At 41.5% G+C, this 27,343-nt stretch overlaps 1 protein-coding gene across 2 annotated transcripts in view; it reads right to left on the bottom strand.

The window, feature by feature from the left end:
* NALCN (sodium leak channel, non-selective) overlaps positions 1–27,343 on the bottom strand; it is a 258,283-nt gene that overhangs the window by 98,760 nt on the left and 132,180 nt on the right. For both annotated transcript variants that reach the window (XM_054974072.1, XM_054974070.1), the window contains 2 exons: positions 26,671–26,838; positions 10,963–11,154 (listed from right to left, as the gene is read on the bottom strand). In XM_054974072.1, coding sequence (XP_054830047.1) covers positions 10,963–11,154; positions 26,671–26,838 — 360 coding nt within the window. The remainder of the gene's footprint in view (positions 1–10,962; positions 11,155–26,670; positions 26,839–27,343) is intronic.

Below are 27,343 nucleotides of genomic sequence, written 5' to 3' on the forward strand. Positions count from 1 at the left end.
TTGCCAAATCTAGGATTCACAAAGGGTAAATACAAAAGACCAGCTTACTCTATAGGGAAAGGCTGGCCATTTCTTAAATGTGCACTTAAAGGCAGGTGAATGGGGCTTACTGTGCAATGTTCCATGATTGCTCTTGCTCCAGCCTTAATCAGTCTCTCGTTCTGAAACTATGAAGATGTTAGTTCTGTCCATCCCTCTGTGCATTGCAGCAACATTTTACTACCACTTCTTGCTTCTTCATTAACTGATATGCATGGTTTTATGAGAGGCCAAAACAAATTCCTGTTGTATATGATTTAAAATTATCCACACACATCATCTATGTTCATTCTTTACTTAACTGGATTTTGCTTTTCTAAAAAACAACAGTGTTTTGCACATGCGTGTGCCACTTTCCTAAAATGGGGAAAAAATCTCCAAGATTCACTTTATACATATACTTTTTTTTAAATAAAAGACAAAACAAAAATATTTATTGGAAACTGCTGCTTACGCTTTCTGAAGTACAAAACCAACACTTGGTATCATGAAATCTGATATCCATGCAGTAAAATCAGGGAAGACAACAAAAGAATAGCCATGAAACAGTACTGCTTAGGACAATAACGTCCACACTCAGCATCCCTGACTGCAGATTACCTATGCAGTACAGAATTGTACCTATAAAGGCTCCAGTCTATGTGACAGAAAAAGAATATTTTCAAATAGATTTTGTAATTATTTTTCATTATTTTGGGGTGTCAGGTTTTTCCCTCTCATGTGGTTACTAGAGGTGGGCACAAACTGAACCGGGTGGGTTCGTGCTTCGTGAACCAACGGTTCATCAGAGCTCATTTCTGACGAACCGCCACAAACTTTAGGCCAGTTCATTTGGTTCGTTTTTCGGTCCATCACTGCAGACAGCCTGGCGCTGATCAGTTTCCTAGGCAATGGGGGATGGGCTTTCTGCAGACCTTCTGCTGACCTGGAAGTGACGATTTGCTGACCTGGAAGTGACGTTTTCATGAACCAAATGAACCAGTTCATGAACTGGGGTAGGTTTGTGAAAGTTCATGGTTTGTGAAATGCGACAAACCATGAACTACACGGTTTGTTTTTTCCCCAGTTCATGCCCATCTCTAGTGGTTACACTTTACACTGGTTGCTCTGGAGGGTTGCCTTTCTCTTTTTCTATAAGAAATTACTCTGAAGTAATCTGCTGGGGCATGAAACGGGGAGGCAGAAGAGACAAGATGCTGGCGGGGTGTGTGTGTTGTCTTTGTGTGTGCAGGAGGGTACACTGAAATCCACAGTGGGAGGGTACACTGAAATCTATAGTAGGAGTTTGTTTTTCAGTGTTGTTAATGAGGAAAGGGTTAACACAAAAGTCTGGCAGTTTCCTTTGGTAGACTCTGAGAAGAAGATCATAGCCTGGCACTGCAGCCAAAGATGCTTGAACACAGCTTCCCATCCTTGTGTTGCCACTGGCTAATGTTAAGTGAGCTGGTGATGCAGTGAGACTTTGTCCTCAGCAGAGTGCCATGAAGGTGGCTGGGATACCAGCTGGGTTCCTCGTAAGGTAGAAGGGGAACAAGCAATGGTGCTGAAACCAGGAATTAGGAAGGTTAGCCAGGATCAAACAATTGCCTCCAAGCTGATCCCTAGTTTCACAAACAACTGAATGTAGTTATAACTTTGCTGGTGTTTAAAGCATTTTAAAGTTTTTTGAAGTGTTTTGATAATGGTTTTGCAATGTTCTAAAATATTTGTTTGTATTAACAGTTTTATGACTTTAATAACTTTGTAACCTTTCCATTTTTGAACTGTGATTACGTTTGTTTGTAGAAAGGATTTCTTTAATAAAAATCTATTTCCCTAAAAAAAAAAAATCTATTTTCCTAGTTTCACAAACTAAGCACTGTTAAAATAAACCATGGTATCACATGGTGTCCAATATAATCCATAAATGACCCCTACTTTAGATGCGTGTGGAAGCACCAAATTAGGAATGGAATGACATCGACCTAGGTTTTCTTAGGGGCAGAGGTGTGCTCTTTTGTGAAATACAGGGGGAAATGCAAAAGATGCTTCATTGTGGACAGCGTATCCCTCATTGAGACACTGCTTATTCTGCAACTTATTTGACAGTGACATACTTATTCAGAACCTGTCTCAAATGCCCAGAGGCTGTTGGATTTTGCAATTACAGGTAATATCTATCTGTAACACTAAAACAGGAAAAGTTTAGCAACTAAACTAAGATATATGTGCTTCTCATATAAATAAAATTAGAAGAACTAATACAAAGTAAATAAGTATTAGGTAAAAACATTTGATCCAACTACTTTTAAAAATTTATCATTAAAATACAAAACTGACCAAGAGGCATCAAAACTTTACCTCAAATTTTTAAAGCCACTGCAATATACTTAGCAGCAATACCCGTGACCCTTTGTTTATTACCTGCAAGAATAATTAAAAGGTGATAATCTGCAGAATGAATAGGGAAGGTAACTAGGACATTGACGAGGATAGAGGCTCTTGGCTTGGAGCAAAACTTGCAAAAAAAGGGGGGGTGGATCTGGCTCCACATAAGCACTATATGTGTTCTGGAAGAATCCCTGCAAATCTGCCATGAAGTTCCACCAAAGAGAGTGCATTAAAGCATGCCAACAACAACCTATGGTAAGTCAGAACCGTAACATGGAACAAGTAGGGTAAAAAGGTAAAAGTAAGTCCCTTGTGCAAGCACCGAGTCATTACTGACCCATGGGGGGACATCGCATCACGACGTTTTCTTGACAGATTTTTTGTTATGGGGTGGTTTGCCATTGCCTTCACCCAGTCATCTACACTTAACCCCCAGGAAACTGGGTACTCATTTTACCGGCCTCGGAAGGATGGAAGGCTGAGTCAACCTTGAGCCTTGACCTGAACCCACCTTCCACCAGGATCGAACTCAGATTGTGAGCAGAGCTTGGGCTGCAGTACTGCAGCTCTGCATGGCACAAGTATTTGTTACAAATAAAAGGGGATGGAGGCAAAAAGCCTTGGCATCAGCTAATAAAAGATGCTAGTCAAGTTCTTCAAGTTTTCCAGTCACAGAAGAACAGGCTTTGTTTAGACCCAGGACTGCTAGGTTAGTGTGGGAGAAATCCATTTTGGTAATCTTTCTGTCTACACTACTTTACGTCTCCGAACACTACTCTGAGAGAAGTCACAGCAGCCAAGTCAGAAGAGGAGATTGCAAGAAAGAGGAGTAATCTAAATCTAATTGCTGTTGACCATGCTAATGTGGAAACTTGTTTCATCCCAGCCTCCAACTAAAGAGCCAATGAAGTTATACGTCTGGGAATTCCAAATAGGACCAGCAGGCTGAATATGCTCTATTTCGGGGATGAAAGTCTGGAGCCAAATTGGAGCTCCATACAAATACTTGAATGGCTGAGAGAATATATTGCCCACCAAAAGGGGGGGGGAATCTATGGATAGCGGCAAGATTTCCTCTGGCCATAAACAGAGATCCCTTGCAATGCCTGTAAATTGATTTTGGATGGATAACATTTTTCCTTCGTGGGGGATAGGACTGGAGACAACTGTTGTAAAGCATTGTGAGACGACATGTTTGTAACCCTGGTATCATCAACCAGCAGTGTGTCTGGCAAGATGAGAGCAAGGAGTGGAATAGAGCTGCATGTGCTGCAGAGATTTCAGCTTCTGAGGAGAAACTGTGGAAGCTTCTGAGGAGGCTGACAGAGAACTTCTAGGATATCATATAGATTCTATACACCTTGATAGAGGGCAGTATGGAATAAAGAAGGATTATCGAAGTTTTTGGGTTCTTTTCTTTGTCACATGTTCTATTCTGTAACGGGTTTTAAGTTGGGCCTACAAGGCAAAAGACTCCCAAGTTAGCTTTGCCTCAATTAAAGAGGCTACCTCAGCAAGCAGCACAAAGTGCCAACTGTCAAAAGAAAGAACACTCAGGTTACATGACTGTATCCCCCCATATATACTCTGCTTGTTTTTATAATTGCCTCTCCGTATTTATGATAAAATTCCCTATTTTTGAATACTTGAAAAAGTTGTTTTCAATTGTTCACAGAAGCGGATTACAAACGGTGATCTAAACGGAGAGTTGATCAGTATTCTTGTACCAATGGCAGCGACTGATTTGAAGAAGGGGTAGAAAGTTCACAGCAGCATAATGATGTCAGAATGAGGTAAATTGTACCACACAAGGGCATCCTTCAGACACAGTGACAAAGCACAGGTTGTGTCACAAGAGCAAGCATGGGAGATTTTTATAATGTAAAACGAAATAGAGGTACACCTTGAAGTCAGTGAGTTTATAAGGGTATAATTTAGTTTAAGCTTGCATTTAAGATTCCTCCCTCTTTAATTTAAATCTATTTAGAAAGACCTAGTTTCTAGGCTGATAAGGTCTTAACTGAGGGGGTAGGTATTAAACTGGCAGTAGTCTCACCAAGTTCAGAACCAGGGTGGATCCACCCCAAATTTTGGTAGGCCACTTGCTAGTGGTGCCTCACACCCAAGTTAGGATAATTTAAATTTATTTTCTTTTTTTAGAGAGAAATTGCTCCCTCTCTCTTCCCTTTCATGCAGTGCTTTAAACATGGAAGACTCCTGTTTTTGTGGGAAACTATAATGTTGATACACCTGAACCACAAACTGTGGTTTATTGTCTTCCCTGAACTTGGTCTGATCCTCATTTGGAGTCCCAGTTTGTGGAGAAGAGAAAAAACAAAGTTTGTAGTTTGGCTGTAATTGACAAACCATAGTTTTCTAGTTTCACAGTTTTGCAGTTGAGCAAAATCAACAGCTGCCCATATACATGCATTCTCTGTGGTAGCCCCCATCTTATGGAATGGCCTGCCTGAGAAGGCCAGGACTTTCTGCCAACTATGCAAAGCTGAATTATTCAGGTGGGCTTTTTTAAACTCAGGTAACAGAGCTGTGCTGTAAGGAATTCTCAGAGAGATGCTTTGGTAAGGGGACAGGGATTGTAGACTATAATGCTGGGTATTATATGTTGATGTAGATATGCTCCTACTAGGAAGTTTCTGTGTCATTAAAGATGTCATGTTTAATCACTTAGGCTTTACAGTGATGAGATAGGTCTCATCTATGTATTCGGATTTATTCTTGTTTTCAAGTTTCTGTAGCCCATACCCTATTGTATGTGTTCACTGAATGTCCTAGCTGTTGATCATATTGATTTGAACTGCGTAATCCACCTTGGGTCTCAGTGTTAAAAGCGGACAAACAAACAAACAAACAAACAAACAAACAAACAAACAAACAAACAAACAAACAAACAAACAAACAAACAAACAAACAAACAAACAAACTGTTATCTGTGGAAGCCTTTCATTAGGTAGTTGAATATGAGGGAAGGAGAAAGGTGGGAGCTCACAAGCTTGAGCATCTTCCAAGCTCATTCACATAACAGCAAAGCATGGTTTATCAATACACTTAAAATGCCTCTACAGAGGAGGAAGGGCAGTTGAACACAAAAAGAGGCTGCCATGTTGAGCATCAGTCCCATTTTTCTTACAGTGTTTGGAATCTGCTCTCAGTAAGCACTGTTTACTGGTAAAGCAAGGACTTGGCACACTTTTTTTTTTTAAATGAAGCAGCCTGTTCTTAGGAGATCAATGCCATTTCTTCAGAGGGAAGGCAGACAGAAATAAGAGCACATAGTCCCAAATAATCAAAACTTTAAAAAACAAAATAAGCACAATTTGAATTTCCTTTAGCTTAGGCATGACTTCAGAAAATTACAATTTTTTTTTTAAAGGAAAAACACTTTCAAAAGTATCTTTTAGAAGTCCATATTGGCTTGAAAACAGATCCATCAGACAACATAGGAAGACAAAAACAGGCCAGAGAATGCTGTAGTTGGTAACCATAGCAACCTAAGATTCTAGTTATTTACTGTTTGTCAGGTAACCATGTGAAAGCATGCAATTTAGAGGCATTAGTGAATGAAGGTTTTCTGCCTATTCTCCTCCCCCCTTTCTTTCAAATACCAGTAATGTTCCTACAGTGCCTTGTGCTGTTTTTAGTTCTAATCTTCTGATTCAGCGACATTAATGGACATGATAATCAATTGTTCTCATCTGGCTAAATGTATTTGCTTTGCAGCATCTGGGGAAATGGTAAAAAGGTACCATGTCAGCTTGTGAGACTGCCATTTTGCTTTCATTTTTGTTTAGTTGACAGCTACCATGCTCCACACAAGGCAGGGATGGACATTGTTGTTGCTCTGTCAATAATAACAACAACAACATTCGATTTATATACCACCCTTCAGGACAACTTAATGCCCACTCAGAGTGGCTTACAAAGTATGCCATTATTATCCCCACAACAAAACACCCTGTGAGGTGGGTGGGGCTGAGAGAGCTCCAGAGAACCGTGACTGACCCAAGGTCACCCAGCTGGCTTTAAATGGAGGAGTGGGGAATCAAACTCGGCTCTTCAGATTAGAGTCCTGTGCTCTTAACCACTACACCAAACTGGCTCTCAAGCAACAGAGGGTTTGCTGGTTGTGGGTTTTCCGGGCTGTATTGCCATGGTCTTGGCTTTGTAGTTCCTGACGTTTCGCCAGCAGCTGTGGCTGGCATCTTCAGAGGTGTATTTCTTTTGGTGCTACACCTCTGAAGATGCCAGCCACAGCTGCTGGCGAAACGTCAGGAACTACAATGCCAAGACCACGGCAATACAGCCCGGAAAACCCACAACCACCATTGTTCTCCGGCTGTGAAAGCCTTCGACAATATGACAGAGGGTTTGTCTATTTCATCTTTACCTCCCAGAATGGGAAGTGAAATTGACAGAGCCTTCCAGGAAGCAAAGATGAAATAAACAAACCCTCTGTAGAGACGGGAAATTAACAAAGCCTTCCAATCTGTTTTTTAGAACTCAGCTTCCCAGCTAACATTGCGTCTCCCTTCACTTGAGCGTTCACGTGTAATTTATCTTGTGTGTTTTCAGCTCTCAGTGTTGCACAGGACATTATTGCCTCAAGGTACTAATAAGACAGAAGAACTGGGAGGTCCACAATATAAAGCTAGGCTCCAGGTCTTCATCTGTGTGATAAGGATCATCATGACTAACATGGCTTACTCATGGCAGGGTTCTGAGGTGATCGTTTGCATTTTGGAAGCTGGAGATCATATTGTTAATGCCTCTCTGTGTTAAAAACTGCAAAAACATGCAAGTAAAATTTTTTTTAGCAAATTAGGTAACTGTTTCTTTATCATTATCCCTGCTATGCTAGTTTTCTATTTGCAGAGAACCTATTTATTTTTCACAAACATGAACCTCTACTAGCACTATGAGGTGGGGAAAATTCTGCCTCATGGACTCTATTACCCCATTTTCACCTTATTTGGCGGAGACTGAGAGGCTCTCTACATAAGATGCCTGGGTGCGTGTTCGTTAAGTGTTGGGGGACAGATTCTCTCATAGCCCCCTGCTATCTCCCCTTCCGGAGCCTTTGCCGTGCCAAGGCTCAGTTAATTCAAAGTTTTAAGCACTAAGGGCAGCAGGGTAAAAGTTCTGGAAGGGGAAACAGCCCTGCATGCCAGAGGTAAAAGAGGGCTGTGAGAGAGTTCGTCTCCTCTGGAGCGATCACTGCCAGCTCTGTCTTTCAAAACTATGCTTCCCGGCTAACATTGAGTTTCCCAACACTTGACGAACATGCACCAAGGCATCTCAGAACTGGCACAAGCTGTGCCCCATCGAGGGCTGGGAGCCGGAGTCCCAAACCCAGTCCCCCATGGCTCAAGTACAGGACTTCCATCTTTGTTGGGTTCAGTTTCAGTCGACTCTGTTTCAACCAATCAGTCACGGCTGCAAACGCATGTTCCAGGACATCTGGGGCTAAGTCCGTCCATCATCAGATACAGCTGGGTATCATCTGCATATTGATGACACCCAAGCCCGAAACTTCACACCAACTGGGCAAGGGGGGCACATGTAGATGTTAAACAATAAAGGGGAGAGTATTTCCCCCGGCAGAACCCCGCACACCAATGGGTGACAGGGTGACAATTTCTCCCCAAGCGCCACCCTCTGTCCCCGACCGTGGAGAAAAGAGACAAGCCACTGTAAGGCAGTCCCTTGTATCCCCATATCGGTGAGGCGGTGGGTCTTCAGCGTATCTTTTCTTTATTTTGTCCTGAGCAGACACTGTATTTCCTTGTTGATCTTTTAGCATCCCTAGTTGTGTTTTGAATTTTCCTTTCATTTCCTGGATTTTGTGGAAGAGACCTTTTGTTCTTAATTTTTTGTGGCTCTCTTATTTCTTTGCACTCTTTATAATTGTTCTCTTTGCCTGTGTGTGAGCTGAAAAGATTTGTTTAGAATTCTAGTTATGTCACTTTTTACTTTTGCTTTTTGTCTATCTTTAGCAATTTTAAGAGTTTCATCAGTCATCCATTGAGGCTTCTCCTTTCTCTTGGCTACAGGAATAATCTTTCCACATTCTTCCTTCATAATTTCTCTGGTTCATGATCAATTAAACTTAGTAATGCAAACCTGTTCTTTATATGGTCTTTAAATTCTCCAGGAATGGTATATAGATTATATTTAGGCACTATGATTCTTTTGTTATTTCTCTTCAGCTTTATTCTAATTTTGCCATTAACAATTTGTGGTCTGTACCACAATCAGCTCCTGGTCTTGTTTTAGCAGAAAAGATAGAGCTTCTCCATCTTCTGCTTCCAATTATGTCATCTATTTAGTTCCTGTATTGGTCATTTGGTGATTTCCAAAACACAATCATCTGTTCGGTTGCCTACAGCATGTATTTACAATGAACAAAATTGTTGGTTTCACAGAATTCTATGAATCACTCTCCTGCTTCATTTTATAACTGTAGTCCAAATTTTCTGACAGTGTTTGATTCTGCTTTGTCTTCTACTGTTGCATTCCAGTCACCTATGATTATCAGAGTAGATTGTTTAGGAGTATGATCAATTTCTTCTTGGACACTTGCATAAAAACTTTCATTTTCTTCCTCTTCAAAATCTGTAGTTGGGCATAAACTTGAATGATAATGTTGACAGGCCTACCATGAAGTCTGATTAATATTATTCGGTCAGACTTTGCATTATAGCTCTTGATTGTTTGTGCTATAACTCGCCTCAATATCAGAGCAATACTATTTCTTCTGCGTTTGTCAGTACTGGAGTAAAATACTTCATAATTTTCTGACTGAAAATGTCCTAATCCAATCCATTTTAGTCCATTCACACCAAGGATTACAATGTTTAAACATTCCATTTCTCATTTTACAATTTCAAGCTTACCTTGATGCATGCTTCTCACATTCCATGTTCCTATTATGTGTCACACAGCTTTGGACTTTCCTTTGCATCTATTCAGATCAACAACTGGATGTCCTTTGGGCTTTAATTCAGTCTGGTCATTAAGAGTGGCACTATTTGAATTGGTCCTTAGATCTTCCCCAGTAACCAACTGGGTACCATCTGACCTGGGAGGTCCTGTCTTCCAGCACTGTATCTTCTTTCATTTTGGACTGTCTCATCACAGGGTTTTCAAGATAAGAGACAATCAGAAGTGATTTACCATTGCCATCTTCTGCACTGTACTAACTATGGTTAGCTGAAGTGTCACTGCCATTGTCTGTGAAAGATCCTTCACCAGCATCACCCTGCTGCTACCCTGCAGCTGTCCTTCAAGGATTCCTCTCTGTATCCTTGCCTCTGGCTGCTCTAGTACTCCCACACAGAGACTGTAGTGAAGGCCAAAACTCTCCCACCACCAACAATACGCTTTAAATTCAATACAGTTTGCAATTAATCAGATATTGGGGAAAATCCTGGGATGATGGCTATTTTCTCTCCATGAAAAAGCTTATCATAAATCTAGCACTCTCCAATGCAGCATCTGTAGCTTCTTCTTTGAGATCAAGTCATTTTAGCAGCTGGTGGAAAATCTAAACTATACCCCCAATGATTTTTTTAAAAAAATTAAAACCCTAAATTAACCTATGGAATATTTATTAATCCTTACAATAGTGCCCATAACAGGCCACCAGACAGGGTTGTCTCACCGTAGGTAAAACCAGACTTGTCCTCTCTAAACGTTCCATGTCTTAGACTGAAATTTTCATTTTGTTATGGGTCTGAATGTCTGATGTACCAGGCATTGCTTTGAGTATCCACAGAATATTTGTCTTTGAAGATGAGGCTCTATGCCTGTGGGACTCTAAGCTGCATAGTGCCCTGAAACTGAGTATGTGAAGGATTCTTTCACAGTCAGAACCAAGTGCCGTATTGACACATTAAAAAACCTAAAAAAACTCTTCAACTATTGCTTTATCACTGATGGAATCTGGATGACTATCCTTGCCTGATATTTGCCTATCTGGGCTCTGCTTCTGAAGTGAAGTATGACTGAATACTTGGCTTACCCATCCTTGATATGATAACCCTTGGGAGTCTGGGGGCTGGATTCTGCCAGCTTTTTGCTTAATCTGTCTCAATATATTACTACTGCGCCCATTCCATATGTTTTTTGTCCATTCAGGTCCCATGATCCCTAGCATAGGCCTTTTTGGGTAGTCAAAGGAGTCCCCTCCATTTACTTTCACCAGCGGAAAAGCTGGTTGGATCCAACGCAATATACATTCCTCTGAACTCTTTGGAAGAAAAAGATACAAATGAAACAAAGAGACATATATAACTATACCTGATGAGTACAGAAAGTGGCACAGAATTTCAAAAAATGCAATAAATAATCAAAACACATTGTCCATCTTTGCTGCATATGTTCCACAAAGCCTCAGAAACAAGCCAAAAAATGTGTCCATCATATAGAAACAGCCCCCCTTCACACCTTCCTAACATTGGTGTTAACAAAGCTAGACTAAAAAGATATCTGTAAGAAAATGACAGCAGTGTAGCTGATTTTTTTTTTTACACTTACCCTTGGAAATGTTGTGAATCTGTCTAGCTCTTCCACAAAGCAGAACATCTGCAGGCTGATTGCTGACATTACAATTAATAAGCTGGCAGTGAAAACAACTAAACTCCCAAGCTTTTTTCCCGGTCCAAAAATCTTATACACAAAGTCTTCCAGGGCAGGCGAAATCTTTATAAGTCGGACGACCCGAAGTACCTGGGATAAAAGACAAAGGAAAAGTGTTATTGATTTTACTGTAGGATATCAAATGAGAATAACAGAAAATATTTTGTTTCAAGTAACCTCCTGATGTTAAGTACCATATGTTGAAAAAGAAAGTAACAAATGTTCCAGTTCATTGATTTTCTGGATGTTTTCCCTCAGTCTTATAGTATATTACTGTACATTAGTAATAAAAGCTTTTTGGTGGAACTCAAACAAGAATGAATCTGCAGTGATCAACAATGGGACCATGTGTTCAAAGAAGGATCAACCAGACATGACTTTGATCTTGAAACCACATGTAAGCTCTTAAGTTAAATGGGAAAAACAGCTGAAGGTATCAGCTTCTGGGTTTAAAGGCTTTAATTATTTATGCCAGATCCAGAGTTACCAGCTTTACTTAAAAAAAAAAAACCAGTTTTGAAAGATCCCCCCCTTTTAGTATAAAATTTGTTTTAAAAAACCTCCACAGCTTCTAATAAATACTTGCATTGACATGGGAAGTGATAAGTGCTGTTCTTAGCACAGAAAGTGCACAGAATTTCAAAAATATAACAACTAATCAAAACGCAGAACTAAAATAAAGGTTTGTGACACCTTAAAGACACTCAGATTTAGAGCTAAAAACTTGATGAGACACTGGAGAAGTCTCTTGGATCTCTCTTCTCTTTAATGTGCAGATGGTGGGAACTCCAAGTAATGCAGGGAAATGGGAGATTAAGCCTGTGGCGTTCCTTTTAACTGCCTAGCTATTTATTACAGTTCCTCCTTACCTTACTTTTAATTTTAACCACAGGAGGGCTCTGGTCACAACCAACACTCCTCCTCCCCCCTAGAGCTTCAAGTATTTCCCAGTCTTTTAACCCAACATATGGGGGTGGTTGTGAGGTAGAAATAAGAATCCTATATTTCAGATGAAACAGGTATTTTGCTTAACCAGAAACAGAATTTATTTATAAGTTCATATACGTGATGGCTGCAGAGTACTGATAGTCACATTGGTTTCAGAACAGGTTTATAAGCTCGGTAGTTTCAAAAGTCCCATAACATAACGGTGTTAGCGGGTTTCCAATGACTCACATTGTATTCTAGAGCGCCTGTGTGGGAGCACCAGGATAAAAAGTGCATGGCCGAACACGGCATCCGTGTTTCAGAATAGGTTTATAAGCTCAGAGGTGTAGAGGAGGTTGTCTGAAACACGCTTACTCAATTATATAGTAAGATTGAATCCAAAGGGGTAAAAATAAATAAATAGAATTATTATTCTATTTATTGTTTTGTTATTCATATAACAAAAAGAAAGAAAAATAATCTTTAAAAAGGAAAGTGATCTAAAGCAAATTTTAAAAATGGTGCACATCAGAGATGGGCACGGAACAAAAAACCCCCCAAACCACTCGGTTCATGGTTCGTTAATTTCCATGGAACATGAACTTAATGAACTCACTCAATTTACAAACCAGTTTGAGGTTTGGGGTTCGGGGGGGGCAGGATGGTCCCCTTCATGCTCAGAGAGCCTAAACTCACAGGGAGTTTTCAGTAGGCTCTCCTCCAGCCACCCTCCAAGTTTCATGAAGATTGCAATACGGATCTCTGAGTTATAGAGCCCCAAAGATGGTGCCCCCAGGAAAGTCTGGTGTTTTTTTTTTTGAAAAGCTAAGACTAGGATGGGGGCGGGGGAAGAAAGGAAAAAAGAACCTTTCCCAAATATCTCCCCAGTCAGTTAGAAAAACAAGAAAGCAAGAGAAAAGAGGCTTTTTAACCCCTTTTCCAGAAGCCAGAAGTGCAGGCCAAAGATCCAAGTTCCAATCCCAATCCCAACACCACAGCCAGCCACCAAGCTCTCCTCTCTCTCCCACTCTAGAGAAACTGAAACCAGGAATCACACGGCTTCCCCTATTTATGGAAAAACCAAGAGACTGAACAACACAGGAACACTCTGGTTGGCAGAAAAACCTGCCTAACATGGTTTTGGAAGGAAGAGATTGGTGTTACCATGGCTGTTGAAGGCCCATCTCCTCAGTTGCCTTGGAGATTCTAACCCTCCCCCCCCCTTTTCCTGGCTGGATAGGCCAGAGTGGGAGCTCTCTAGTTGGCAGGGACAGCTGCCAATCAAGCCTGGACACCTCAGATTGGGGGCAAGCTAAAGACTGCCACTGTTGCCTGGGCGAGGGAGTATTTGGCTCCAAAAGTGTTCGAACCGGCAACAGAACGGTAAGAAAAGTTTGTTTGGTTTGGAAAAACACAGTCCCACGGAACACATGGTTCTTTGACTATGAACCGGCCGTTCCGTACGGAATTTTGTTCCATAGTTCGTTTTGTGCCCATCTCTAGTGCACGTGGTATCTCAGGTTGTATCACTACACATTTACCACAGATATTAACCTGCTGAGGCAGTCCTTTCCTTTTCATCCAGGGAGCAAATTCCCCCCAGCACAGCATTGGTTACATACTTTGTCCATATGTTCCAGATTTCTAAGTGCTCTTTAACCCTTGAGGGTCATGCTTTATATTGGGTCAGCAGAGAGATTAGCTAATGAACTATTATATTATGCAGAAGTCAGATTACAGGAAAAAACGTAACTACATACAAATTTAAAAGGGAGTTAATGGAGTAGAGGGAGAAATTGTTGCTGAACTAAGATTCCTCCTGGAATACTCAACAACTTTTAGCCTTGTAGTTTTCCATTTAACTGTTTAGTATGGGTGCCCTCTTCTGCCCCCCCCCAAGTAACTTAATTGACATTTAAGTAGCACATTAATCTTTCCTGGGACTATTTTGCTAGCCCGTTTGTTTTCATTAAGAGAAAAGGGCAGGGAAATCTTCAGAGCTCTCTCCCTCTACCAATTCATGCATTTATTCTGTTCATCCAGTTCAACTATTTTTGAGGATCACAGGAAGACAATGTCCAGTATAGTTCAATAATGCTCAAACGGTTATAGTAGTCTGAAGTCCAGCCTGTATATGATAATGAATTTTTTATTTTTGCTGCATTGGCTGACATGGCCTTTGGTGAGAGAACATATTTATACTTTTTGGAATTCCATTACCATCATTAAAAACAGCAAAGATAATCCATGCAAAAAAAATTTATACCTGATGAGATTATGCTGTGATATTTGCCCCAGTAATTAATTAGTGATCTAGCAAAACCTGTCCACATGAAAGGTACTGGTGGTTACAGAAGAATGTCCTTGGAAATAAATGAGTGGTTGGGTGGGTAACATATTCTGTCGCATCAGGCTCTCAATACCAGTCAACTAGAGGAAAGGTTGTTCATTTTCAACATTGGGAAAGGTCAGTGCAGAAAATTATTTGCACAAGAATATTTCCCTGCTTTAGGGCAATAATCACAAAACTCCACAAAAACTCAATCCAGATGCAGCATCAAAGACCATGGCTGATTCCGCACACGTTGGATAATACACTTTCAATGCACTTTATCAATCGTTTGAGGTGGATTTTTTGTTCCGCACACCAAAAAATCCATTCCAAATAATCTATAAAGAGGATTGGAAGTGCATTATCCAACGTGTGCGGAATCACTCCATGAATGATACTAGTCTGAATCCCGACATACTGCTGGGATGGATTAGCCCTAGACAATAACAAGCTTCAAACTCTTCATCATATTCATTCATTTATTGATTCGTTGGTCCATCCATCCAGCATCTTTTCACAGCCATGAGGGACAGTACATTTGTAAAATGGAAGGTTCTGAGCTTCGTGATTTTTATAAAAGAGAAGAAATTGCCCTGCAGTGGCTAGAATTATATTTTCACATTATATATGTGGGTGTTGCACACACTTATGGTGGTAAGGGGGGTCACTTCAGAGGGCAGCTGCTCTAAGTTCCTTGGAGGAAGGGCAGAATAGATCTGTAGGGATACGTCTGAGCAAAATTAAGCCCATTCAAATACCATTTATTTTAGTGAAATGTGCTTAAATCTCTCCTTAAGAGCTGTCTGAAAGGGCTTGCATTCATCTGGATTTCTTTCCACTCCTCCCACAAAGATAATGTGAAGTTTTAATGCTTGAAATCAGAAGACCACACAAATTACTCAATAAAAGAATTCTTTATGAGGCTTAGAAGCTGAATGGCAACCAAAACGGTAAAAAAGAGCAATAGATGTACTAGCTAAATTGTAAGGCTAATAAATAATGCAGGCTCTGATACACAGCAGGGAATCCTAGGAAGGTGAAAAACAGGCCTGTGGATAAAATGAGGTAGGTTTAAATGTGGGAATTCCTTTCCCAGCTACCTCTTTTCTGCTTGGCTGGGGATACCACAGACCTGTCATCATAAATATTAGAATGTCTGAGGATTTGCCTAACCACCAGAAGTATCTAGGTGAAGATAATCTTTTGACCCTCGCTGAGTTGGAAAAGCCTTACAGAACTCCCTAGGAAGCTGATCACTGGTGGATATGGTAGATTTCTGGCATGTGAGCTGACACAAACAGTAATGTATTTTTCAACCTCCCTTGTCATTTGCCAGTTGGAGTCTTGGATTTCAGAAGAGGACCTAAATCTTTCAGTGTGGCAGATGCTTTTGATGCCATAGATATATGTCTCTTTATAGAGATGTTAAAGGAGTAGATGGCTGCATTTTTTTTTAATAAGGGAAGGATGCACTTTATTTTATGGTGCTTTGGCAACTATGTTATACTGATGTACTGGAAAATAATTCTTTACTTGCCATCAGGTCTTCCTTAATCCCAAATTATAAAAAAACCAACAAAAAATGTATATTTTGATATACATTGCCTTGGAAGAGTGGGTATTTCTTGCTAAAAACCTACAGTGCCTGGTTTATGTTGATTTAGATATTATGAGGATTTTCCCATCCACCAAAAGAACCTAGAGATGTAGATAATTAACTGGAGATTTGGTTTCCCCTAATTAATCTCTCCAATAAGTTGTTTTTCAAAACTTCAAGGAATGCATCTTTAAAAAAAATCAGTATATTTTTATACCACCGTTAACAAAGAAGCTCTATTCTATGCTCGTATGTTACTAACTTAGATTAATAAACAAATAGTGCAATCCTATGAAGAGTTACTCCAGTCTAAGCCCATTGAAATCAATTAGCTTAGATTAGTACGACTCTTCATAGGATTGCAATGAAAAGTTACTCAGTCTTACATAGGAAGACCCTCTGTAATACCGCCCTTTTAAAAATGAACTGCAAAATATAGGATGTTCCCTATTACCATAAAACACCCCAGGATTTTTTTTTTAAAAAAACAGATTCAAAACCATGGGTAGTGTGGAAGATCCACAATATCAAGTACCTTAATGGCACCACAGCCCAATCGGCTTTTTACAGTGGAAAGAAATCTGTCATTATTTCACTACCTTGAGAGGCAATCAACTTGGACACGACTCTAAAAGAAAAGCTATTGCCATGCTTCGTTTGCATCAAATTTGAGGCTATGCTGAGATAGCCAGGACAGCTGTGTCGTTTACAAGGCAGCTAGTTCTCTGGGAGTCGTCTCTTCTGGAGGGAAGTAGAGGTTTTAATTCGCAGATAGCAATTAATCTGTGGTGCCACAGTTTAGTAACGGAGAATGGTGTTATTAAACTTTAAAAATGCTACATAATTTAGGACTCTGTGCCCACTTTATAACAGTGGCCCATTTCGCGCCACTAATTTCAGTTTCATAAATTCCGATTGCTTTCAATGAAATGGGACCCTCAGGAACTATTCTATTAACAAGTCTTTTAGCAGCCAATAGCAATGTACATTTTTATTGGTAGATAAAATACGGATAGTGCTTCTGATTAAGAGACCTCTTAAGTGTTCATAGTTTTTTAAAGATGCATTTCTAAAGTGTAGTCTTGTGAAAAGTTAAAAAAAATCCCACCCATATCTGAGAAAGTTAAAAACTAAGAGTAATATCCAGCCAAAGTCAAGCTTTTTTAGCACCAGTTAATGTTAACAAATAGAGCCTTAAACAAGTGTCAGGTTTTTATGAATGAAATCAGCAGAATCTAAACATTCTTGACTTTGGATGATTGGGTGCAACAGAAAGATCACAATTATTTCTTGAAAATATTTTCACCCCAATTTTGACCCAAATTAGTCCACCAAGTGGTCTGCAACAAGTTCCATCTATTATGACTAGAGGGGCAGATTCTCCCTTACCCCCAGCCTTTGGTTCCTCTGGGACCCTCCACAACCAAAACTGAAAAGGTTTAGCCCCTCACCAGCCATTTGGGATGCTGGTGAACCTTTATGCATGCACAAAATTTTAACAAATGATTGAGCAGGAGGCTTGTAGGTGAGGCTTGGACACAGCTTGACTTAACCAAAGAAAGATATTTTTTATACTACAGTAGAATATAAGATACAGAGAGCATAATGATATATAGAAGGAGCCACATGCAAGGCAAACAGCAAGGAAAAGAAAGAAAAGGGACGGAGACAGGGCTGGGTTAGGTTTACTAGTTGCTCGTTGGTAGCGGGCAATCTTCCAGGGGTTTGCCTGGTTGCCCGCAGATCACTGGTGATCCACGGAAGGTGGCAACCCCCTTAGTGATTACCCACTAACAGCAGGCAACACAGGAAAGTGCATACTGGGCACACTCCCAGCAGGGCACAACAACTAGAGATGGGCACGAGCAGCAATATGAACTAAAAAAAAAACCACAAACAGCCCAATCTGCTGTTCTCAAACAAGCTGTTTGTGAGGCCCCATGTTAGAGAGACAGGATGAGTGCATTGGAGCTTGAATTTTCTTTGTGTGTGGTGGGATAGGGATCTACCCCTTCAAGTTCCAGGGCTGCTGCCAGGCTCTGGGGCCAAGCAGCAGGCTCTGGGGCTATTATTTATTATTGGTACCTTTCCTGCTGCCTGCTCAGGTAGGGTTTCTGGGAGTGGTGCGGTAGGGATCTACCCCTTCAAGTTCTGGGGCTGCTGCCAGGCTCTGGGACCAAGCTATTATTTATTATTGGTAAATTTCCTGATGCCTGATCAGGTAGGGTTTCTGGGAGTGGTGCAGTAGGGATCTTGTTGGCTGGAGGAGAGCCTGCTGGCCCCCATGAACAATGAACATGTTCGTGACAGGATCATGTTCATCAGTGTTTGTTGTTCGTGGATGGCAATGAACAACGAACACCATGTTGTTGTTGTTTTCTGTTCGTGCCCATATCTAGCAACAACATCACTTCCTGAAGTGACATCATTGTGCCAGCAGCAGGCATGCTCCTGTGCTTTACTGGGGCCAATTTTGGCCCCAAATGTGCCAGAACTAGCCTTGTGCAAAGCGTGGGAGCATGTCTGTAGTTGGTGTGATGTCATCATTTATCTCCAGGAGCACACACACGCAAGGAAACTCCAACAAGTAAGTCCAGGGCCCCCCACTTCTGACTGGGAGGGTATAGGGACCTGGGAACCCTAAGCTGGGTGGGCAGTGATTCTGGATGTGTGAGACCAGGCTGCTTCCAGATCCAGCCATGCCCACCATTCAACAAACAAGGAGGCAAGACTCCGCTGTCAAGCTGCTCCTGCTGGCAACTTCACAGCTGAGGCTGGCAGTTTCCCTGATCCTCTTGGGCCCATAATTACTTGGGGAGCAGAGTGGCCTTTTGAGGCAGTGGGAGAGGTAGAACTCAAGGCTAGGAGGCACACACTGAAAGCTCAATTCTGCCTGTTCTTCAGGCCCCACAAAGTCCCACCACATTTTGAGGGACATTGGGAGAGCCTGCAGTGCCCCACTCCCAGCTGCTCCTTTAAAAGACAGGCCCCAGGTGAGCCGAGGATGGGCCAGACCGCTCCCATCTGGTAGGGGACAAGTGCATGGCAGGAGATGAGAGGGCTGTGGGTGAGGCTGAGGCCTCTTCTTTGACAGAGGTGTCTCCAAAGGCTTGTATAATATTCCCTCCTCCTCTTTCCCTCTTCTTTGACTTTAAACAGCAGGAATGGCACCACGGGCACTTTTAAAATTCAAAAATAACTCTTTTATGTATTTTATGGGGAAAAGGTCAAGTGAAATTAGTGGTTGAAAATTTCTGTGGTAATTCAGCATAGATATCTCTGAGGTAAAATCAGCAAATGCAAAGATTTTAGTTCTTACGCTCTTCACAGATACTTAACATTCCTATGTTTAGAGGCTTTTGTTTCTGTGTTTCCCCCAAACACTCTGGTATACTTTCTTTTAGTATTCCCTTTCTCTTTGGGGTTTAAGAAAGCTGGTACCCACTTTCTAATACCCCAATCCCCTTCTCTCCAAACACCATTGCTTTCCTGAATCTGAAGGTCTCCACAGGAAGTTTCCAACCACACTCCACCAGGGATCTCTTCACTCTCCAGAGTCTCCTCTCCTTACAAGATCTATCCCCTTCCTTTGGCCCGAACGGGAGTCTGCACCTACTTCTCAAACTGCTTTGCCAACTTTTCCCCAGTTCTCCTGTTGGTGTTAAACTGGTCTCATTTAGGACTCTGGTCAAATCCACATTACTCATTCTAAGTCGCATGTTCCCCGCATTTCCCACGCAATCCCGAGTGCCGGTCACATTACCTCATTAAACAGACGCATTTCATTCACATTTCTCCCGAATATGTGGTCACAGGTTTTCAACGGGAGTTTCACGGTGGCCGTGAATGGGCCAATGCGCAATTTACGCAGTTTTTTTAAAAAACCACCCCCCTTCCTGTCTCTCCGGCCGTTCTGAGAGTTCCTATTGGCTGATTCAACTTGCAAGTGCTCCATAGTCTGCAAAAGACTGTTTTTGACTTCATAGCATTGGATTTATTGATTATGCTGTTTCTGAATCAAATCTAGTAGTTTGAAAAATCATTTTGGGGTGAATCCACCCTCAGAACGGACTCGCGAAACTTCCTTTTTAACTGTTTTTTATTTTTTTTATTTTATATTACTGTAATATCGAAATTATGAAATATCGAAATAATGACACTCCAAGGAAGTGAAACTTCAGTAAAATTCAGGCACTGAACTGTCCTGCATAGGAAATGCCCACGAAAGCTTCCCAAATGCTTCCAAATTTCCAAAAAAGAAACGGGAGAGAGCCATCAGTGCTGTCAGTGGGGGAAAGAGAGGCAACATTATCTTCAATGATGTTTCTTTATAAGGAAAGATCGAAATAACGGAAAAGTGCGCTCAAAAAAATTTTAAAAAATGGGCGGGAAAAAAGGTCCCGCCCCAAAAAGCGGTTTTCGAGCGGCCGTGTGACCGGAGGGACGCGCGAGAAAGACGGATTGGAAGCAGGAATGTGAACGAAGAGGAAAAAATCGCGGATTGGAGGCAAACGGAAGATATCCGATAAACATGCGGGTAATGGGTGAATGTGGATTCGACCTCTGTCTCCCAACTATTCATACTCGATTCCTCTCAGCTAGGGCTGAAAACAGACCCTCCTGTTTCCAGCTCATGCTACCCAATCAGATTCCTTGGAGTAATCTATCTTTCAAAGGTCTCTGTATCTGTGAGGGATTAACCTTCAGCTGTTTGTATAGCACTTCCAGGCTTTTTTAAAAACTGGAGCCCATCACAGCTTGTCTTGAAAGGATGCTGGAGGGCACTGCAATGCTGGATTCTGACTTGAGCAAGTCAGATTCGGAGAGTAAGCTGGGTTGCCAATGGGGAGAAAGGTGGGTTGTAGAGAAAGCAAATGTGTCATGAATGAAAATCTCATTCGTGTCTATGAATGTGTACTCTTTGATATGTGTACATGCGTTGAGAATGTGTTGCCAGTCACAGATTTTCAACCCATATTGGAATGGGAGGCTCAAGCATGATATTTACATGTGATAATGTACATAAATGTATATTAAACTCTCCACATTCACGACATGTACCAAATGGCTCTGATAACAATTTCTTTTTTGGTATTCAAAGCATAATTGTTATCCCCATATTACAGGATAAGGCTGAGAGAGTGCATGGTTTGCCTAGGACTATCTACTGTTTTCATAGCAAAGGCAAGATTTAAACAAAGGAATTCTAAATCACAGCTCCTCTGCTTAGCCAGCCACTATGCTACAATAGCTCCCTTATTTCATGTCCTGATTTATTTAAAGCAGTGAAGTGGGCAATAGACTGGTTAAAATGACAGGGGAATGCAACATTATCCAAAAGGCAAAAGAACTATCTTAAGAATGAATGTTGTAAATAAACCACAACCTGATAATTACATCTGCATGGGAAGTAGCTTTCTATGGAACGTTTAGCTGTATGGTATGGTTGTTGCTTCTGTGTGGCCCAGTTCCACAGTGCACCATCAGTTTTTTGGGAACCATGAGGAAAGGATAGATGAAATGGTTGCTTCCCAAGACAGCACTGCCCCACACTGGTGTGGGAAGCAATGTCATTTGTCCATCTCACATGTTTCCCCATTGTAGATAATATAATTATGGATGACATCCATAATAACATTACAGATAATATGATGTTATGATGGAACAACATTTGATGGCAACCATGTTGCAAATCTAATACTTGAATCAGGACTTTCCCCCAAGCATATGAAAGCTTCAAACTCTTACTTGGAAGTAATGCCTATTTAAATTAGTTTTAACAGAGGTGGTTTGCCATTGCCTGCCTCTGCAACCCTGGCCTTTGATGGAGGTCTCCCATCCAATTACTAACCCTACTTAGCTTCTGAGATCTGATGAGATCAGGCTCACCTGGCTATCCAGATCAGAGCAAATCAGCAGTACTAAAACTAATTAATTACCAATTTCCTTGCCAATGTCTGGCATACTTCCCATTCCTTAGCCCTTGAGTTGCATTACACACACAATGTGAGAATTCCTTCATGGTTTCAGTTGAACGCACTATTGCAAACCTTAACAAAAAGGGTTGAATCCGTGATTCTCAAACGACAGATCAGGAGGACCCAAAAGTAGATTGTGACTCTGTTACAGGTGGGTCATGAGGCCAGATGGGGAGAGAAGAAATGGTACTGGAGAGGGTGAAAGTAACATGAAGTTACTTTACAAGAGGATCCTAAAAACTAATCTTAAGTTTAGAAGTGGGTCCCACTTAAAAATGTTTGAGAACTATGGGTTGAGCAACGAAGCGCTCAACCATGCTGTTAGTCCATCATAGAAGTTTGTCAGGAGACTTAGGAGAAATGCAGGCAAAAGACAATCTATGTTGAAATGATGTTGTTATGACCTCCTTTCTTTTCCAGTTAGATTTGGCCTTTAACCCTCTTCTTATACCCTCTGGGTAGATTGCTGCCACCAGGAATTATATTCCAAAACAGTTAATTTAAATTTCCCCTTTAATAACAAGCCCAAGCGTCAGGCTCCTTCGTGTGACTTATGTGGCCCTGAGAAAAGGAATGGGATATAGGAATAACATATACTCTGGGATGAAAAAAACCCCAACTTATTTTTAAGAGAAGCATATCGGTTTCATACTATTACTTAAGCTTGATGGTTTCAAAGATAGTTCAGTTCTTAAAGTTCCTTTACATAGGCTCAGTCACACAGATAGATAGATATCTGTGTGACTATTTTATCCTCACAACCAATTTGTGAGGTACATTATGCTGAAAGAGTGACTGGCCCAACATCAATCAGTGAGTTTCATGGAAGAGTGGGAATTTGAACCGTACACCACCCCGCCCCGCCCCCCCCATTCTAGACTTGGAAATAAATTGCCGACAAAGAATGAATCAACTAAGTAGTCCCAGGAAAATGAGTTTAGGATTGAATTTACTAAATCTGGAAGCTATAAAAGAATTTGGGACAGCCTATATATGAGCGTACCTATCTATTTTTATCTGCCTTTGTGTATTTAGGGGTTGATAGTAAAAGTATGTATAATGCTTTGGGAAATTCCACTGCTTTGTTGAAACAAACAGGGTCTGTGCACCAGAAGACCTAATACAAACTGGCGTCCATTTTCTTAATTTTAGCATACCCCGTTAAATGTCTCATCTTCACAGCTGATGACTCGGATGGAATCAGGAAATTCTTTATTTGCTAAAATTTAGAATTCTTATATAATCAAATGATATTTTAGAGTTGGCACTTTTTTTCTGGATGGATTTCTGCTGAATCTCATTTGCTGAATATGGAAAGTTATTCATATTTCCATAACTTCAGAAGACAGGACGCTTTTCTCAGTTGACTGCATCCCGGCTCATGATTTTTAAAAGATTTATCTGCACCATTCATTATTTACCCTTTATGTATTATTAATTACTTGTCATTCACTTCAAATTTGTTTATAAATAATGTATGAGCGTGGCTGAGTTTTTCATTTTTTTTTTAAGTGAAAATTCATCGTAGCATTGGCTGTGATGGAACACGGGTTCTCTCTCTCTCTCTCTCTCTCTCTCTCTCTCTGAACCACTGGTTTGGCTTAGCTCGGTGAAGCTGCTTTCTCTTTCCAGACTTTCCTATCACACTAAGTTATATGTTTAACCTGAAAATGTTGCAGCTATGTTTCCTCGGTTGGCAAATAAACAAAGAAAGCGGTTGGATTTGAATTTGATAGCAAGAGCTTATCTACAATGCTTGACAATTAGAAGCCTGTAGTCAAAGAATTGGCTGGTTAGTTAAAATCAATGTGGGAGCTTCACTCCCACTGTTTCTTGGCTCTCCTTGCCCCCTCTTGGCTGATAGGTCATGGAACTGGACTGGGAGCAGCAAGTTCAATTGGGCAGAATTCCTCATCAGGGTATGGACCTAATGTAATGCAATATAGTATCTGTGCAGGCCAATAATAAGACCTGGAACTGTGGGTTTAATTTATTTAATAATGTTTACATTACCTCAGTGCAACAGCTTAAAACCCATTAAAATGCAGAACACTAAGTCAAAACAACACCAGGGTACAAATCAGGATGTTCTCAGTTCAAATCTCACCTCTACCATGAACTCATTAGATGCTGGCAAACCATGCACATAGGCACAGACATACTAGTCCCCTTTATGCCATATTTTTATCCCACTCCTTTATCTGAAGAGATCAGGGTAATGTATATCACTCTTTCCTCAATTTTATATTCACAACCACCCTGTGAGGTACGTTAGGCTGTAAAACAGTGAATGTCTTTTGGACACCCAATGAGTTTCAATTTCTTAGCAGGGATTTGAACCCTGTTTTCCCACTATTCCAACACTCTTAACAACTGCTGTGTACTTCATAGGGAAAACAACACTCCCTTACTTTCCAGGATGGTTGCAGAGATTCTAGCAAAATGTTGTTTGTGAAGCACTTTGAACAGTTGTAAATAATAATACTTAGCAGGGCTTTTTTTCTGGGAAAAGAGGTGGTGGAACTCAGTGGCGGAACTCAAGACTGCTCAATGACATCACTTTGGGTCAGCTGGAACAATGGGGGAGTTTTTTAAAGTTTAAATTGCTCTCGGCAAAAATGGTCACATGGCCGGTGACCCACCCCCTGATCTCCAGACAGAGGGGAGTTTAGATTGCCCTCTGTGGCGCTTGGTGGTGCGGAGGGCAATCTCAACTCCCCTCTGTCTGGAGATCAGGGGCCGGGGCCACCAGCCATGTGACCATTTTCAAGAGGTGCTGGAACTCCGTTCCACTGCGTTCCCACTGAAAAAAAGCCCTGATACTTAGTAATATTAATTAGTATTTAAAATGAAAGCCAACAGCACTAAAATGTCAATATCAACCAAAAAGCGACAACAGAGCAGCAGTAAAACAAAGGCAACAGAATCAATAATAATAAAAATTCACCACTAAAAGCCTTGAAAAATGAAACTAAACTGTCTTCATCTCATATCTCAAATGCAAAAGCATAGGTGCCAAATGAAATGGATGCAGGGAGGGAATTCTATGAGATGGTTGACTTTGCCGGAGTCTGATTTGGTGTGTAAGCTTTTCCATCACGGCAATATGCACAGTTTCCTGTACCAGAGTTGAATGCCGAAGTTACAATTAGAATTCCCTAGCACTGATTAAGCTGGCAAATGTTATTTTTTAAAAGTGTTACCTTTTACAAGGTACCTTACCTGTGGGTTCAGGGAAAATACCTAGGAGGGCAAGAGCAAGGTCTGGGGAAAGAAATTTCAAAGTGCTAATTTCTATTTTTAAAAAAATACAAATCTGGTTCTGTGCTCCTGTCTGGTAAGCACATAAAAGCAGGGGGTGCGCCAAGGTTTCTGGCGCCTGCAGCTGCACCTACTTGCGCGCACACATAGTGCACGCGCACGCACCCCCCTGGACTGCGTGATGATGTCACTGTGTGATGACGTCATCACACAGCAAGCCGGCCCCATTGGCCAGCGGGTGGCTGGGACGGCACACAGATGCTGTCCGCGCTCCCAGTTGGGCTTGGTGGGTGGCTGGGGAGGTTCCACACGCCACTCCAGATGCCTGCTGTGCCTGGCCCGCGGCTGCTGCACCCAGCCGGGAGTGTGTGTTGGTGGTGGCGGTGTGGGGCTAGCCGGCTGCAGCAGCTGCGGGCCAGGCACGCCAGCTCTGTCGCGTGCGCCTCCGCCCCTGGCGCCCCCTTCGGCGCCTCAGCACCCGCGGGGCCTGCCTCACCACCTCAATGGTGGCGCCGGCCCTGTATAAAAGCACCCTCTTTTGACAGCTATGGCAGCAAATGTTTTGTGTGTGTATGGGTAAAATACCATCAAGTTGCAACTGACTTATGGCAACCCCTGCTGAGGTTTTCAAGGCAAGAAAACACACACACAAAACACACACACTTCTAGGTTAAGGTTTCATCAACGCCACACTGAGTCCCACACAATAGAGGAAAAAAATCAACTTAACTGGCCCCTGTCCTCCCTCCCTGCTTCCCAAAGCAGCTGCTGAAGTTTCCAGATACCGCCATTTACTACTGGGCAACATTTCCTGACTTGAGATTGATGGTAGGATTCTCATTTGGCTCCTGGACTCTCTCACTGTGGCAGAAAAGAGGCATAGGAGGCACTCTAAAACATTCCAGTCAGCTGTCCCATAGTCAGTAGTTCCTGCAGTTGGTATAATGACCCCAAACTCCACAGTCTCAATCAGACAGGTGCTTTAGTTAGAGTGCCCCATGAAGGCGAAACAGCCGAAACAGCTGGGGATTGGCAGGGCTACCACATGGAACAGCTTTTCTCTTCACAAGCCAAGGCAAGGAGGAATTTTATAATGCCCCCAAGCAGCTAGTTGACTCACTTGCTTTAAACAGACAGCACACCAGCCTGATCCTACAAATGCTTATTCGGGAGAAGCACTACTGAGCTTTATGGGCTTTACTTCCAGATGAGCGTGCAAAGAGTTCAGCCTTTGTCATTCTACCATACTATTCAAGATAAAATAAACAACGCTGAGTTGAACATGCATGATTCCTAGTGGCTAACCTTTTGGGTGATTCTAAATTATATTTCCACCCCTTTATAACCCTTTTTAAGAAAAAAAAATGATTCATCAAGGTTAACTTACTAAGATGATCAAACTTTCACATATATGAACCCATGTTACCGTGTTTCCTATCATTGCAATATATCCAAAACAAAATCCAGTTTCCCTTTACAGCATTATCTTGAAGCAAAAATTTACGTGGTACCTGGAAATATGTAAACTGAGAGTGGTAGAGGTCTGGATAAATATGCAACGTAGTTCCAATAACCAGCAGCAGTTCGAATTTGTGAAGAGAGGAACTGATGTATCCCGTAAAGCCCAGACACCAGATCTTTAGGAGAGCTTCCAGATCAAACAGGACTGTAAATGCAACCTGGAAAAAACATAAGAAGGAGAACAGGTCCTAGAATAAGAGCTTGTATCCTATGAGATCCATGAGCAGAGTAAGCAGACAGAACAGGGCTTTCTTGCCTCCCTCTGCAATCCACTGTTTAATACACACATTTTGTACCTGCAGGGAACTCACTCCTCATGAATGGCTTACAGGGCAAAGTAGGGGCATGAAGTGGGAGGTGAGAATTGACGGAAATCGTCTCCTTTCCCCCAAGGAACAGTCCTTCCACCACTGGGAACAAATCATAGGATGTCAGCTTTAGTGTTCAGATCACCTAGAACTTGTTCACATAACTATTTTGGCTTGCCTGACTCTGGCCCCTGTACTCATGGCAACCTTACTGTCTGAAGAAAGAACATTCACTGTGTACTTTACAAAAATTAATCTACTTGAAACATAGTTGTGGGTTGCTTGTTTTAATATCCCAATACAAAAACAAGCAAATAGAATCTCAGCCCAGAGAAAAGTAGGGATTTTTGCCAAC

The sequence above is a fragment of the Eublepharis macularius genome, chromosome 3, assembly GCF_028583425.1.
Source record: "Eublepharis macularius isolate TG4126 chromosome 3, MPM_Emac_v1.0, whole genome shotgun sequence".
NCBI lineage: Eukaryota > Metazoa > Chordata > Lepidosauria > Squamata > Eublepharidae > Eublepharis > Eublepharis macularius.